Source organism: Salvelinus namaycush, chromosome 16, assembly GCF_016432855.1.
Source record: "Salvelinus namaycush isolate Seneca chromosome 16, SaNama_1.0, whole genome shotgun sequence".
NCBI classification, from domain to species: Eukaryota; Metazoa; Chordata; class Actinopteri; order Salmoniformes; family Salmonidae; genus Salvelinus; species Salvelinus namaycush.
The window spans coordinates 18,163,144-18,180,920 of record NC_052322.1 but is presented as its reverse complement, the minus strand read 5'-3'; the positions used below and the strand labels follow the sequence as shown (position 1 = coordinate 18,180,920).

The following is a 17,777-nucleotide window of genomic DNA, read 5'->3' as shown; positions in this document are numbered from 1 at the left end:
TCCCCTTCCTCGCTTCCTGAAGCTCTACACCCTAACCTGCTGACAACTACACTCTAATGTCCCCTTCCTCGCTTCCTGAGCTCTACACCCTAACCTGCTGACAACTACACTCTAATGTCCCCTTCCTCGCTTCCTGAGCTCTACACCCTAACCTGCTGACAACTACACTCTAATGTCCCCTTCCTCGCTTCCTGAGCTCTACACCCTAACCTGCTGACAACTACACTCTAATGTCCCCTTCCTCGCTTCCTGAAGCTCTACACCCTAACCTGCTGACAACTACACTCTAATGTCCCCTTCCTCGCTTCCTGAGAGATCTGAGCCATCATGTTGGCAGGCACACATGCGCATAATGTTGGCAACACACACAGGCACGAGAGTATGCATGCACACACACACATCCTGTCGTCATCCTCTCCCCTAGGTTGCGTCTGCTGTTTGCCATCCCTCTATATCCTCTAACCCTCCTCCCTCATCTCATTTAGCACAGGATGAGCACAGGGGCATGGTTTGAGGTTGGGGGGTTATGCGTGCAGTATGCATGCACAGAAGATGCCAGCTATATCTCTACCCCACTCCCCCATTCCCACCCTGCCCAGGGCATCTACAGCAGCACGCGGGCACTGTGCCCCCTGCCAGCTGGTAATTACAATCACATTACAACAATACTGACCTAATGGTAATGACAGGATCAAGCTGTGCCAACATCTTATTCGTCCCCATAACTCACTTTACCTCACTCCTTCCCTGACTTTGTACCCTACACTCTTAGAAAAAAAGGTGCTATCTAGAACCTAAATGGGTTCTACTGCTGTTCCCATAGGAGAACCCTTTTGAAGAACCCTTATTGGTTCCAGGTAGAACCCTTTCAGTGCCAGGTAAAACCCGTATTGGTTCCAGGTAGAACCCTTTCCACAGCGGGTTCTTCATGGAACCAAAAAGGGTTCAACCTGAAACCAAAAAGTGTTCTCCTATGGGGACAGCCGAATAACCTTTTTGAAACCCTTTATTCCCTATTTAGTGCACTACATAAGTACTGCATATGTAGAGAATAGGGTGCAATTGGGGCCTGCACTATGCTGTACTGCTGCCTCTAGTCATACGTAGCGGTTATAGTGCCACTACAAACTACAGGGCTGTCGGGGTTGGCAGACTTGTATAGGAACTAGGAGGTACCGTGCCAACCACAAGGGCATCAACAGCATGTGCCCACTTGGGATCTGCTGCACTCGGTTGCTCCTTTTGTGCCATCCTCCTCCCACTTGACTAGCGCAGCTTCCTGAGTGTGTGTCCTGTCCATCTGTCTGTCCCTCTGTGCAGGTGTCTGTCCTGTGTGAACAGTGCCTTCCGCTGCCATTGGTGCAAGTACCGAAACCTGTGTACCCACGACCCTTCCAGCTGCTCCTTCCAAGAGGGACGCGTCAATGCCTCCGAGGTACGTACCGCACACACACAAGCATGCTCTCTCTCTCTCTCCTATCAGCCTGAGGGGCATGTCTCCAGACAGACACATCTAAGCCCCTCCATATTGACGTTTGCCATTCAAACCCTCTGTATTTGGTACTAGCAATTAGAAGTTGATTATTAGAGCCTTTTAACACCTCTGTAACAATGGGATGTTTTGACAAGATCAATCAGGTTGTTTATGTGTATGAGAGGCACAGTGTGTGTGTGTGTGTGTTCTTTGATAAGAGATTTCACTGATGTTGGCTGCTCACACCCTGCTGTGTGACTGTGGTTAAGGAGTGTGTTTACCTATCGGGGTGTAAAGTAACCCATTGATCTGTCTGCCTGAGAGAGAGAGGATAGACTTCTGCTGCAGAAGAGATGAGGACAGTTGCCTCTCTCTCTCTTCACACTTCCCTTTTCACACACTCCACAGAGACCTACTGCGGCAGCAATGACTGATACATAGCACACACTCTCTCTCTCACACACACACACACACACACACACACACACACACACACACACACACACACACACACACACACACACACACACACACACACACACACACACACACACACACACACACACACACACACACACACACACACACATACTGCTGTAGCTATTATTGGCCTCCCCTCTCCCCCGGTGTGTTATGATCCAGCAGAGTGTTCCTCCGGCTGTCAGTTGTCATCAGTCACAAAGCACCGGCAGCATTTTGGAAGGTTGACCATCTGAATTGATCCTATTATGTGAGAAAGGCTTTGGAGTGGAAGAAGTGGAGCAGCCAACACTCTCCAGCACCAGCCAGGAAGTGACGCCCGTATGACCCTGTTTGACCCTGCTGTTGATTCCCCTCTCCCTCCACCACTTCCCCTGTCAAGGACTTTTGATCTCTCACATACCAAGAGAACACTATTTTACCCAGCTGGCCTTGCTGTGTTTGTTTGTCTGTTGTTATATTTATTTATTATATGTGATATACCTTTGACCCTCCCGTCCCCCCTCTCCAGGACTGTCCTCAGCTGGTACGTTCGGAGGAGATTCTGATCCCGGCTGGGGAGGTGAAGCCCATCACCCTGAAGGCCCGGAACCTCCCCCAGCCCCAGTCAGGCCAGCGGGGGTACGAGTGTGTCCTCCACATCCAGGGGGTCAGCCACCGAGTCACCGCCCTGCGCTTCAACAGCTCCTCTGTACAGTGTCAGAACAGCTCGGTGGGTACACAGTGCAGGGCACGGAGACACGCTAAAACACGTGATGGACACTCACAGCAACACAGGCTAGCTAGCAAAGGCTCACGTTCACATACACACATACTGCAGGAGAGCAAACAAACACTCACGGCACATGAACACAGCATACTGTGTATGTATTCAAATGAAAGCACCCATTTTCCATCTCTCTCTTATTCACAAAGCCAGATGTATCCACATTACATTATTTTCACTATATCACCACAACACCCCGGTTATCTCCTAAATTCACTCCATTTGTAGCACAATATCAATTCCCATTTTGCACTTAAGCCCACTTTCACTCTGTGTCAATGAATGTCAATGATTGTCAAACTGTCAGTGAGTATCAGTGTCTGAGAAGAACCAGCTCCGGTGGTGTGAGGCCCCTGGCCATGTCACCTGTATCCAGCAGCGGTACCCTGTCAGTGGGGAGGCTGGGGGAGGGATGGGTCCTGACTTGGGTAATTACACAGGACAGCACAGGAGAGGACTGCAGTAAGGCTCTGCTCTGCCCTCCAGCCCTATTCCTAGAGGACACACACAAACACACACACACAGCCAGGAGGTAGGCAGCTCAGGACAGCAGCTCTGTGAAAGAAGGGGACATCCAAATCCAGAAGCCTTCTACTTAGCTCTCCTCTCAAATGAGGTGGTGATGCAAGGTTGTAGCAACGTTGGGGGACCATTCAACATGCGGTACCAGGCTCAGGGTTGGGGCTGGGGTTTACCATTCTCATGCTGAAATTATTTATTCCCCCCCTTCCCTCTCTTTTTCTCTCTCTTTCCCTCTCTTTTTCTCTGTCTTTCCGTCTTCCCCTCTTTTTTTCACCCGTCCCTCCCTTCCTTTCTTTCTTCCTTCCTTCCTTCCCTCTCTTTCTCTCCTTCCTGCAGTATCTTTATGAAGGGATGAAGATCAGTGAGTTGCCAGTGGATTTCTCAGTGGTCTGGAACGGCAACTTCATTATAGACAACCCAGATAAAATACAAGGTAAGACTGACACACACACACACACACACACACACACACACACACACACACACACACACACACACACACACACACACACACACACACACACACACACACACACACACACACACACACACACACACACACACACACACACAAATTTGTTGACATATCTCACCAACACATAAAACAGATATTTCTTGTCAAATAACATCTTGTCTCAGCTGGAGACCAGTCAGACACAGCATAATACTTGCTTTTACCCAAACAAATGAAGAGCACAGTTGTATCCTTGTTAAAAAATCTCATGTTTTAACCAACAAAATCCTCCAGGAATACAGCACACTACTACATTACACTTTGTCATTATAATGTTAGGTTGTCAAATCAAATGCTGTTTCCTGTTTCCACCACTGTTGTGTTTAACCTGAGTCCTTCTGTATCCCACAGTGCACCTGTATAAGTGTGCTGCCCAGAGGGACAGCTGTGGCATGTGTCTGAAAGCCCAGAGGAAGTTCCAATGTGGCTGGTGTAGTGGAGAGGGCCGTTGTACCCTGCGCCACCACTGCCCGCCGCTCAACCCCCGCTGGCTAGACCTCTCCAGCAAGAACGTCAAGTGTACCAACCCCCGCATCACCGAGGTCAGTGATAACACACACACACCCCCAGCCCCCCTCTACCCTCTCACACCCTCTTTTCCTTCACCACCATAAGGTTACACTTACTTGTCCTCTGCATCTATCGCCTTTAGCTTTAGCCCTGAACGATGTGGTGAAATATGAAGTATTTGCCTGATTCGTCCCGAACAAAACAACAGCAGGGGGCAGTAAAGGTGATGCTGCTTACGGTCGGGTGTGCAGTTTATCTGTACACAGTTATCCTTCAATTGAAATCAACAAACAGACTTAGAGCGGACAAGTGTAGCTCGTGACAATGAAAGGTTGTATTTGCATTGTGAGGCCTACATGGCAGAAGTGGTTTGGTCTGGTCTATGTGAATGAGGATCCCCTCGGCTGTGCCCCCACTTACGATGCTGCAAAGAGCTAGATGGGCTCTCTACCTCGCTCTCTCACCTCTCTCTCTGTCCCCCCTCACTCTCTCACCACCCTCTCTCTTGCCTCATCTCTTTCTCTCTCTCCCTCCCTCTGTCTTTCTTTCCTCTCTCTTTCTCTCCTCCCACACACAATCAATATGCAGGGAGAGAGCATCTGGTGTTGATTTTCACTGAAGAGCAAAAGTGAGTGTGTGTGAGTGTGTCACCTTCAGCTGCACTGCAAGGGTGAGAGACCTGACACACACACACCCTAGGGACCTGCCTCAGTGTCTCTCTCTGTAGGGTGCCAGCTTGCTTCCTCTCTATCTGTGCCACATAAGCCACTTTTATAGATATATGCGGTGCTTGTTTTAACTGGAGCTCCCAGCTTAAAAAGGAGTTCAATTTAATGTTCACACCAGCACAGTGAAATACATTACAGTACACTGTTTTAACTGAACATAATAGCCGACCAGCCTCTAGTAGTGAAGCAACTATCCCTGCTTGAGTTCCCCAGGCAGACGTAGTTTCATTGAGGCAAGCTTATCGACGTGGCAGACTATTCAGACAGTAAGAGGAGAAGCGGTTATTGATTTGTGCCATGACAGAGCTCTTTCTCACCCAGTCGCCCTGACTTCCACCTGACAACAATGCCCAACCCTGCGACTGTCCCCCATGACCAGGAATTCCATGTGTGTTTGTTTTTTCCCCCCAGCAGCAGCCCTTTATGTGTCCTGAGGCATCATTTCTGTGCAGCTAGCCCAGTGTCACAGGGGAATAAGACACTGTATTTCATTTAGGGCTGGGCGATATGGCCAATATATCATAGCACGGTGTTTTTCTAATTTATTACAGTATTTGATGTTTTTGAATAAAAGTTCTAAATATGCTTTCTGAGTAGTTCATGACCCTAAGGTGGAAAAACCTACATTAGAAGTGATTTCATTGGGGGTGTTCTTCATTCTGTTTGTTTTATACTGTTCAATCCAACTTTTAAAAAAAATTAAAAAGCATTTATCTATTTCTGCATTTCCTGCAATTGTATTATAATTTCCACATTGTGCCCTACAGAGCTGCATGATATGGGTAAAAACATCAAGGCCTAGTTAATTGGTGAACTGTTGGAATCATGGAAATATAATGATTCATCTAATTCTATAGTTTTAATATAGTGGGCACCATCTAGAATACCTTGTTTGACATGACAACGAATGAAGATGCCAGGGAGGAGTTATTGACAGGCTAGGAACCATGTTGGTCAGTGTTTCCAGGGAACACTAATTAGATGTTACATGACATGTTTTCTTACCTCATGTAGCTAGCTAACATATTCATGTTGTGCCTGTTCCTCTCTGATTTTTAAGATACCGTTGCACAAACAACATGCTTATCTAGACCTACACCAGCACTGATACTAGGCTATATTAGCTAGCTAAGATTGCTTTGACTTAGTACACTTAGTACATTGATTTAACTAGCGATTAGCATTAGCGGCTAACACGATTTATTTTAACTAGAACTTGCTAAGAAAAGACAAACTAGCAGAAAGTAGTTTGCAGACAGTAAGATGCACTGTAATTATAGAACGCTTGTAGAAAGCAGCATCGTTGTCACCAACATCTTTCTGGATCTGACCAGCAGACTGCAGAATGAAAGGCAAGAAAGTACTTGTGACACCATAGTCAAGCAACTGCTCACTCCTTGAGATCGCTGATTTGGCCCTTGGAGCTTGACTTCCAAGTCAGACAGATACTTGGTTATGTCCACCATGAAGGCCAAATCACACATCCACTTGTCATCACTCAGTTCCGCGACAGATTTCCCTTTCATCTCCATGAATTGTTTTACGGCATCCTTCAGTCCGTAAAACCGCACCGCGCGAGCGTCTCAACCATCACACCTCACAGTGGTAAACCAGATCACCATACTCCGATTCAAGATCACTCAATAGCACCTTAAATTGGCTCCAGTTATTCATCCCTTTGCTTTTGATAAAATGTATGGTCGACACTACAGTTGCCATGACATTGTTCGGCTTCAGGGACTGTACACACTGACTTTCTTAATGAATGATGCAGTTGCACACAGTTAAATCACTTGGATCAAGACTGAGACAACTCATTTCTTTTTTCACTAATGCGGTTAACCCCTTTTTTGAGCCAGCCATGGCTGGCGCTCCATCTGTAGTAAGGCCACTTAATTTTTCAAACCGTAGCTCAAATTTGTTCATAGCCGAGAAAAGTCTCTCAAACAAGTCCTCACCTCTGGTAGTGCAATGCATGGCTTCCAAATACAGCAATTCCTCCCTTGTGTCAAACTCAGCGGTAATCCCACGCACAAAAATGGCAAATTGGGTGGTATTTGTTATGTTAGTCGTTTCATCACATGCCAAAGACAAAAATACGACATTTCTTGCGCAGTCCTTCAATGTTTTTTCGATATCTTGTGCCATGTCAGTTATCCGCTCCGTGACGATTCTACGAGACAAACTGACACTTTGGAATAATTTAACTTTGTCTGGTGCTAGCAACTCTTTCACAAATTCTCCTTCCAAACGAGGCTTCAGTTTCTTTGTGATAAGCTGTCTCACCACAGAACTTGCTTGCGTATCATTTTCCCCATCCAAACGAGGTTTCAGTTTCTTTGTGATAAGCTGTCTCACCACAGAACTTGCTTGCGTATCATTTTCCCCATCCAAACGAGGTTTCAGTTTCTTTGTGATAAGCTGTCTCACCACAGAACTTGCTTGCGTATCATTTTCCCCATCCAAACGAGGCTTCAGTTTCTTTGTGATAAGCTGTCTCACCACAGAACTTGCTTGCGTATCATTTTCCCCATCCAAACGAGGCTTCAGTTTCTTTGTGATAAGCTGTCTCACCACAGAACTTGCTTGCGTATCATTTTCCCCATCCAAACGAGGTTTCAGTTTCTTTGTGATAAGCTGTCTCACCACAGAACTTGCTTGCGTATCATTTTCCCCATCCAAACGAGGTTTCGTAAAAGGCGGCTTGTTGAGCACCCAAACCCCGCGGAAGAGCAATGACTTTATCCACACGGGATTGTCCTCTCAACTCATTCAGATTAGCATCTTTCGAGCTGGAATTACGCTCCAAATTTGCCTTTTTCATTACTGCAAGTGCATGCCCACAAACTAGGCATACAGGTTTGCCTTTCACTTCGACAACAAAAAATATACATTTGTCCATTTCAAGTCAAATCAATGTTTATTTGTCATGTGCGCCAAATACAACAGGTGTAGGTAGACCTTAGAGTGAAATGCTTACTTACAGGCTCTAACCAACAGTGCAATTTTTAAGTAAAAAATAGGTATTAGGTGAACAATAGATAAGTAAAAAAATATATATATTTTTTCAAAGACAGAAAAATAACAGTAGTGAGGCTATATACAGTAGTGAGGCTATATACAGGCACCGGTTAGTCGGGCTAATTGAGGTAGTATGTACATGAATGTATAGTTAAAGTGACTATGCATATATGATAAACAGAGAGTAGCAGCAGCGTAAAAGAGGGGTTGGGGGGGACACAAAATGTGATTACTTGTTCAGGAGTCTTATGGCTTGGGGGTAAAAGCTGTTGAGAAGCCTTCTGGTCCTAGACTTGACGCTCCGGTACCGCTTGCCATGCGGTAGTAGAGAGAACAGTCTATGACTGGGGTGGCTGGGGTCTTTGACAATTTTTAGGGCCTTCCTCTGACACTGCCTGGTGTATAGGTCCTGGATGGCAGGCAGCTTAGCCCCAGTGATGTACGCACTACCCTCGGGATTACATTTTTTTTTTTTTATTGAATAACACGGAAAACGACGTCTAGAGCTTTTTTTTATTTAAATGTTTTTTATATATGAATTGGCTCGGGGGCCTGATCAAACGGTTATGTAGGCCGTATAAGGCCCGGAGGCCGGACGTCCCCCACCTCTGGAGTAAACCATGAAAACGAACATTACACACGCCGAAGTTCAATATCACATTTAACAAAACAAAAATGTAAATACCGTTATAGAAGGTAAAGTAAAAACCCAAACTGGTTCCTGCATCAATACCGGTATAAAGTAAAATACGGTATATCGTCCAACCCTCATTGAATTATTTTTGGCAATGCACAAGTAAGTGCTCTGTGTTTAACCCCCGGACAACAGCACCTACAGTACACACATTGATTCATTAGGCTATACACTCCCCACTGTGTATTCAGAAATATCCCCAGCCAATATATAGTTAAAGACATCCCTAATTGATTTGCTATACTGTACTCTGATTGGGCAGGCTACCCCAGGGTGGGTGTTAGATGGATCTCCTTCTCTTGTTCTAGCTTTTCTCTCTCTCTCTCTCTCTCTTCCTCTCTCTCTCTCTTCCTCTCTTTTTCTCTTTAGCTCTCTCTCTTCCTCTCTCTCTCTCCCCCCCTCTCTCTCTCTCTCTCTCTCCCTCTCTTTTTCTCTTTAGCTCTCTCTCTTCCTCTCTCCCCCCCCTCTCTCTCTCTCTCTCTACCTCTCCCTCCCTCTCTCTCTCTCTCTTTTTCTCTCTCTCTCTCCCTCTCTCTCTTCCTCTCTTTTTCTCTCTACCTCTACCTCTCCCTCTCTCTCTCTCTCCCTCTCTTTTTCTCTCTACCTCTCTCTCTACCTCTCCCTCTCTCTCTCTTTTTCTCTCTCTCTCTCTATCCCTCTCTTTTTCTCTCTCTCTCTCTACCTCTCCCTCTCTCTCTCTCCCTCTCTTTCTCTCTCTCTCTCTCCCTCTTTTTTTGTCTCTCTCTACCTCTCTCTCTCCCTCTCTCCCTCTCTTTTTCTCTCTCCCTCTCTCTCTCTCCCCCTCTCCCTCTCTCTCCCTCTCTTTTTCTCTTTAGCTCTCTCTCCCCCTCTCTTTTTCTCTCTCCCTCGCTCTCTCCCTCTCTTTTTCTCTTTAGCTCTCTCTCCCTCTCCCTCTCTCTCTCTCCCTTTCTTTTTCTCTTTAGCTCTCTCTCTTCCTCTCTCCCTCTCTCTCCCTCTCTGTCTCTCCCTAGCTCTCCCCCCCTCTCTTTTTCTCTCTACCTCTCTCTACCTCTCCCTCTCTCTCCCTCTCCCTCGCTCTCCCTCTCTTTTTCTCTTTAGCTCTCTCTTCCCCTCTCTTTTTCTCTCTCCCTCTCCCTCTCTCCCTTTCTTTTTCTCTTTAGCTCTCTCTCCCTCTCTCTCTGTAACGGCGTTCCTCCTCCTCTTCATCCGAAGAGGAGGAGCAGGGATTGAACCAAAATGCAGCTTCTTGATAAGACATGTTTTATTAAATTAAAGACGAAAAAACACGAAAACACTTTAACAAACTACAAAACAACAAACGACGTAGACGCACCTGAACATAAGAACTTACATGACACGAAGAACGCATGAAACAGGAACAGACTACATAAACCGAACAAACGAACAAACAAACCGAAAACAGTCCCGTGTGGCGCAACGTACATAGACACAGACACAGGAGACAACCACCCACAACAAACAATGTGAAAACACCTACCTTAATATGACTCTCAATCAGAGGAAATGAAAACCACCTGCCTCTAATTGAGAGCCATATCAGGTCACCCTTAAACAAACATAGAAACACATAACATAGACTACCCACCCAAACTCACGCCCTGACCGTCAAACACATACAAAATAACAGAAAACCGGTCAGGAACGTGACATAACCCCCCCCTCAAGGTGCGTACTCCGAACGCACCACCAAAAGTCTAGGGGAGGGTCTGGGTGGGCGTCTGACCACGGTGGTGGCTCAGGCTCTGGGCGAGGTCCCCACCCCACCATAGTCAATCCCAGCTTACGTCTCCCCCTCTGAATGACCACCCTCCTCTTCCACCCACTTAATTTAAAGGGTACCGTCGATATAAGGGGCAGCACCGGGATAAGGTAGCTCAGGACAGAGAGGTAGGTCAGGATAGAGAGGTAGCTCAGGATAGAGGGGCAACTCCGGACTGAAGGGCAGCTCCGGACAGAGAGACAGCTCTGGACTGAGAGGCAGTTCTGGATAAATGGCCGCTCTGGGCTGAGGGGCAGCTCATGACTGGCTGACGGCTCTGGACGCTCATGGCTGGCTGACGGCTCTGGACGCTCATGGCTGGCTGACGGCTCTGGACGCTCATGGCTGGCTGACGGCTCTGGACGCTCATGGCTGGCTGACGGCTCTGGACGCTCATGGCTGGCTGACGGCTCTGGACGCTCATGGCTCGCTGACGGCTCTGGACGCTCATGGCTGGCTGACGGCTCTGGACGCTCATGGCTGGCTGACGGCTCTGGACGCTCATGGCTCGTTGACGGCTCTGGCAGATCCTGTCTGGTTGGCGGCTCTGGCAGATCCTGTCTGGTTGGCGGCTCTGGCAGATCCTGTCTGGTTGGCGGCTCTGGCAGATCCTGTCTGGTTGGCGGCTCTGGCAGATCCTGTCTGGTTGGCGGCTCTGGCAGATCCTGACTGACGAATGGCTCTAGCGGCTCCTGACTGACTAACGGCTCTGACGGCTCGGGACAGACGGGCGGCTCTAATGGCTCGGGACAGACGGATGGCTCAGACGGCACTGGGCAGACGGATGGCTCAGATGGCGCTGGGGAGACGGATGGCTCAGATGGCGCTGGGGAGACGGATGGCTCAGATGGCGCTGGGGAGACGGATGGCTCAGATGGCGCTGGGGAGACGGATGGCTCAGATGGCACTGGGCAGACGGATGGCTCTGGCCGGATGAGGCGCACTGTAGGCCTGGTGCGTGGTGCCGGAACTCGAGGCACCGGGCTAAGAACACGCACCTTCAGGCTAGTGCGGGGAGCAGGGACAGGGCACACTGACCTCTCGAAGCGCACTATAGGCCTGGTGCGTGGTACCGGAACTGGTGGTACCGGGCTAAGGGCACGCACCTCAGGGCGAGTGCGGGGAGAAGGAACAGTGCGTACAGGGCTCTGGAGACGCACAGGTGGCTTAGTGCGTGGTGCCGGAACTGGAGGCACTGGGCTGGAGACACGCACCATAGGGAGAGTGCGTGGAGGAGGAACAGGGCTCTGAAAACGCACTGGAAGCCTGGTGCGTGGTGTAGGCACTGGTGGTACTAGGCTGGGGCGGGAAGGTGGCGCCGGAAATACCGGACCGTGTAGGCGTACTGGCTCCCTTGAGCACTGAGCCTGCCCAACCTTACCTGGTTGTATGCTCCCCGTCGCCTGACCAGTGCGGGGAGGTGGAATAACCCGCACCGGGCTATGTAGGCGAACCGGGGACACCATGCGTAAGGCTGGTGCCATGTAAGCCGGCCCAAGAAGACGTACTGGTGGCCAGATATGTAGAGCCGGCTTCATGGCACTTGGCTCAATGCTCAATCTAGCCCTACCAGTGCGGGGAGGTGGAATAACCCGCACCGGGCTATGCACACGTACAGGAGACACCGTGCGCTCTACTGCGTAACACGGTGTCTGCCCGTACTCCCGCTCTCCACGGTTAGCCTGGGAAGTGGGCGCAGGTCTCCTACCTGCCCTAGACCCACTACCTCTTAGCCCCCCCCCAAGAAATTTTTGGGGTTTCTTCTCGGGCTTCCTTGCTAGCCGCGTACCTTCATATCGGCGGTTTTGAGCTTGATTCTCCGGCTTCCAGCAACGTCGCTTAGCTGCCTCCTCATACCACCGCTCCTGGGCTCTCGCTGCTTCCATCTCCTCACGAGCGCGGCGATATTCCCCAATATGAGCCCAGTGTCCTTTTCCCTCCAATATTTCATCCCATGTCCAGGATTCCTGTGTAGCAGGCCACTGCTCGAATTCACGCCGCTTGGTTCTGGTGTGGTGGGTGGTTCTGTAACGGCGTTCCTCCTCCTCTTCATCCGAAGAGGAGGAGCAGGGATTGAACCAAAATGCAGCTTCTTGATAAGACATGTTTTATTAAATTAAAGACGAAAAAACACGAAAACACTTTAACAAACTACAAAACAACAAACGACGTAGACGCACCTGAACATAAGAACTTACATGACACGAAGAACGCATGAAACAGGAACAGACTACATAAACCGAACAAACGAACAAACAAACCGAAAACAGTCCCGTGTGGCGCAACGTACATAGACACAGGAGACAACCACCCACAACAAACAATGTGAAAACACCTACCTTAATATGACTCTCAATCAGAGGAAATGAAAACCACCTGCCTCTAATTGAGAGCCATATCAGGTCACCCTTAAACAAACATAGAAACACATAACATAGACTACCCACCCAAACTCACGCCCTGACCGTCAAACACATACAAAATAACAGAAAACCGGTCAGGAACGTGACACTCTCCCTCTCTCTATCTGTCTCTCCATCTCTTTTTCTCTTTAGCTCTCTCCCCCTCTCTTTTTCTCTTTAGCTCTCTCTCTCTCTCTCTGCTCAATTTCTTATCCCTCCCTTCCCCACTCGTTCTGTTCTTGTTTCTCTCTCTTGTTCTCTATTTCGCTCTCTTTCTCACTCTCTCCTTCTCTTTCTGTTTCCCTCCATCCCTCTGTCCCTCTCCTGTGTCCGTCCGTGTTTCTCTTTCTATGACTCATTCTAGTCAATGCAGTTACTGTCATTCTGAGATACCTGACACAGTGTGTGCGTGCGTCGGTGTGTGTGTGTGTGCATATGAGGAGTGTGATTGTGTGTACTTGTGCGTGTGATGTATGTGTACTTGTGTGTGAAATTCTAACAAGCAGTAACCCTATGGGCACATATCTCATTCAGCTCCCAGTTTCCGTTAGTGTAGTGAGTAGTGTATGTGATTACCAAGGACACACTGAGTGGACTTCTCTATTCCTCACTCTGAGTAGTAGGTTAGAGGGATATCAGTGCCGAATGTAGCTGAGGTAGAGAGATTAGAACAGAGCAGAGGCAGCTAAACAAAGGGAGGGAGTGAGAGACAGATATACAGAGAGAGAAAGATATATATATATATAGAAAGAGAGAGATGGATGGATGGATGGAAGAAAAGTAGTGTCAAAACCTACCAAAATACAATTAGGCAAGAACAAATTCAATCACTTCTAGACAACTTCCTGGACAAAACGTTTCACTGTAATTGTGAAAGTGTAAACTTGGCAGAAGAACACTTAAACAGTTTATACCTCTCAGCTTCCCTATCACATCAAAACATTTCAAGCAGACAACCTAAGAGAATTAACAACAATGACAAATGGTTTGATGAAGAATACAAAAACCTAAGAAAGACATTGAGAAACATAGAGACCCAGAAAACCTGAGCCTGAATGAATCACTAAAACAATACAGAAATACACTACAGAAAAAGAAGGAACAGCACGTCAGAAATCAGCTCAATGTAATTGAAGAATCCATAGAATCTAACCACTTCTGGGAAAATTGGAACACACTAAACTAACAACACGAAGAGTTATCTATCCAAAACGGAGAGGTATGGATAAACCACTTCTCCAATCTGTTTTGGCTCTATAACAAACAACAAACATCAAAAACATATACATGATCAAATACAAATATTAGAATCAACTATTAAAGACTACCAGAACCCACTGGATTATCCAATTACATTGAATAAACTACAGGACAAAATACAAACTCTCCAACCCAAAAAGGCCTGTGGTGTTGATGGTATCCTTAATGAAATTATAAAATATACAGACCACAAATTCCAATTGAATGTACTTCAACTTTTTAACATCCTCCTCAGCTATGGCATCTTCCCCAATATTTGGAACCAAGGACTGATCACCCCAATACACAAAGTGGAGACAAATTTGACCCCAATAACTACCGTGGGATATGCGGCAACAGCGGTCTTGGGAAAATCCTCTGCATTATCATTAACAGCAGACTCGTACAGTTCCTCAGTGAAAACAATGTACTGAGCAAATGTCAAATTGGCTTTTTACCAAACCGAAACAAATGCATAGTCTTCTCATCCATGTACACAAACAGCAAGTGTGGGGTTAAAATTGGCAAAAAAACGCACACATTTCTTTCCACAAGGCCGTGGGGTGAGACAGGGATGCAGCTTGAGCCCCTCCCTCTTCAACATGCATCCGGAAAGCATTCAGACCCCTTGACTTTTTCCAAATGTTGTTACTTTACAGCCTTATTCTAAAATGGATTAAATACTTTTTTCTTCATAAATCTACACACAATACCCCATAATGACAAAGCAAAAACAGTTAAAAACATTTTTTTTTAAAGTTTATTAAAAATAAAATACATAAGTATTCAGACCCTTTGCTATGAGACTCGAAATTGAGCTCAGTTGTATCCTGTTTCCATTGATCATCCTTAAGATGTTTCTACAACTTGATTGGAGTCCACCTGTGGTAAATTCAATTGATTGGGATATGATTTGGAAAGGCACACACATGTCCCACAATTGACAGTGCATGTCAGAGCAAAAACCAAGCCATGAGGTCGAAGGAATTGTCTGTATAGCTCTGAGACAGGATTGTGTCGAGGCCCAGATCTGGGGAAGGGTACCAAAACATTTCTGCAGCATTGATGGTCCCCAAGAACACAGTGGACTCCATCATTCTTAAATGGAAGAAGGTTTGGAACCACCAAGACTCTTCCTAGAGCTGGCCACCCGGCCAAACTGCACAATCGGGGGAGAAGGGCCTATGTCAGGGAGGCGACCAACCCGATGGTCAATCTGACAGAGCTCCAAAGTTCCTCTGTGGAACTTACAGGAGGACAACAATCTCTGCAGCACTCCACCAATCAGGCCTTTATGGTAGAGTGGCCAGACGGAAGCCACTCCTCAATAAAAGGCACATGACAGCCCGCTTGGAGTTTCCCAAAAGGCACCTAAAGACTCTCAGACCATGAGAAACAAGATTCTCTGGTCTGATGAAACCAAGACTGAACTATTTGGCCTGAATGCCAAGTGTCATGTCTGGAGGAAACCTAGCGCCATCCCTACGGTGAAGCATGGTGGTGGCAACATCATGTTGTGGGGATGTTTTACAGCGGCAGGCACTGGGAAACTAGTCAGGATCGAGCGAAAGATGAACGGAGCAAAGTACAGAGAGATCCTTGATGAAAACCTGCTCCAGAGTGCTCAGAACTTCAGACTGGGGCAAAGGTTGACCTTCCAACAGGACAACGACCCTGAGCACACAGCCAAGACAATGCAGGAGTGGCTTCGGGACAAGTCTCTGAATGTCTTTGAATGGCCCAGCCAGATCCTGGACTTGAACCCGATCAAACATCTCTGGAGAGACCTGAAAATAGCTGTGCAGCGACGCTCCCCATACAACCTGATGGAGCTTGAGAGGATCTGCAGAGAAGTATGGGAGAAACACCCCAAATACAGGTGTGCCAAGCTTGTAGCGTCCTACCCAAGAAGACTCGAGGATGTAATCGCTGCCGAATGTGCTTCAACAAAGTACTGAGTAAAGGGTCTGAATAATTATGTAAATATGATATATCAGGTTTTTTTTTTATATAAATGAGCAAAAATGTCTAAAAACCGGTTTTTGCTTTGGCATTATGGGGTATTGTGTGTAGATTGATGAGGGGGGGGGGGGGAAATGATTTAATCACTTTTAGAGTAAGGTTGTAATGTTACAAAAAGTGGAGAAAGTCAAAGGGTCTGAATACTTCCGAGTGCAATGTATCAACAAATTGGCGAGGGCACTAGAACAGTCTGCAGTTCCCGGCCTCACCCTACTAGAACTTGAAGTCAAATGTCTACTATTTGCTGATGAGCTGCTGCTTCTGTCCCCAACCAATGAGGGCCTACAGTAGCACCTAGATTTTCTGCATAGATTCTGTCAAACCTTGACAGTATATTTCAATAAGACTGTTACGAATCCCTTTGGCCCGACAATCTAGGGGGGATGGTAATGGGACCCGTAACACAACTCATGCAAATTATTATAGTGACAACGTAACAGTGAGAACAAAAATAACCACAGACAACTAAATTACTACCGTCAAACACTCAAGGTTTATTTAAAAACACACGGTAATGGGGGGAGCAGGAAAAGGGGCTGAGCGGGACCCAAGGAATGAAAGAATAATCCAAAAACACCCCTAAGCTAGACTAGCCTACTTCACAAACAGCTAACTAACTAACCAAACATACAGGGGGTGGTCCGCCCAGTTCTAACTAGTGTTTATAACAATATTTAACTACGGGTAGTGTAGCCCAAGGGCGACTTGTCTGGTTACCCCCTTTTCCCACCATCAAACAAACACTCAAACACCATAACCAAAACAATACTCACAGGTGGGGACAAAGTGACATGTAGATGCAAAACACACAAGCGATCTACAGACAGAAGGCATGTTACAAAGAGATTGAGCTGGGGAGACAACAACTGACAGGGGTTTTAAACCAAGGGAAAGGGACTGTGATTGGGTAAGGGAAAAGGAGCAGGTGTCTTCCGATTAGCGACTGATTGATCACTGATTGGGGAATGATTATTGTCACCTGTGAGTAGGGGAGAAGGAGAGAAAAGAAATACACACAGGATACACACAGAACACTTGTATCCGTAACAAAGACAAAAACAATGGTGTTCCTAAAACGTTCTGTTGCCAGGACCACAAATACAAATTCCATCTAGACACCGTTGCAATAGATCACACAAAAAACTATACATACCTCAGCCTAAACATCTCTCACCTGGCCCTGCCACAGGTAACGCAAAGCTGTGAACGATCTGAGAGACAAGGCAATAATTGCCTTCTACGCCATCAAAAGGAACATACAATCCGACATACCAATTCGGATCTGGCTAAGAGTACTTGAATCAATAATAGAACCCATTGCCCTTTATGGTTCTGATGTCCGGGGTCCGCTCACCAACCAAGAATTCACTAAATGGGGCAAACACCAAATTGAGACTCTGCATGCAGAATTCTGCAAAAATGTCCTCTGTGTACAACGTAAAACACCAAATAATGCATGCAGAGCAGAATTAGGCCGATACCCGCTAAGTATCAAAATCCAGAAAAGAGACGGTTAATTCTACAACCACCTAAAAGGAAGCAATTCCCAAACCTTCCATAACAAATCCATCACCTACAGAGAGATGAACCTGGAGAATAGTCCCCTAAGCAAACTGGTCCTGGGGCTCTGTTCACCAACACAA

At 47.0% G+C, this 17,777-nt stretch overlaps 1 protein-coding gene across 4 annotated transcripts in view; it reads left to right on the top strand.

Annotated features, from left to right (window-relative positions):
- Positions 1–17,777, top strand: part of LOC120060669 (plexin-A2-like) — a 265,104-nt gene that overhangs the window by 172,150 nt on the left and 75,177 nt on the right. For all 4 annotated transcript variants that reach the window (XM_039010062.1, XM_039010063.1, XM_039010061.1 and 1 more), the window contains 4 exons: positions 1,321–1,435; positions 2,466–2,666; positions 3,579–3,675; positions 4,108–4,298. In XM_039010062.1, the coding sequence (XP_038865990.1) occupies positions 1,321–1,435; positions 2,466–2,666; positions 3,579–3,675; positions 4,108–4,298 (604 nt within the window). The remainder of the gene's footprint in view (positions 1–1,320; positions 1,436–2,465; positions 2,667–3,578; positions 3,676–4,107; positions 4,299–17,777) is intronic.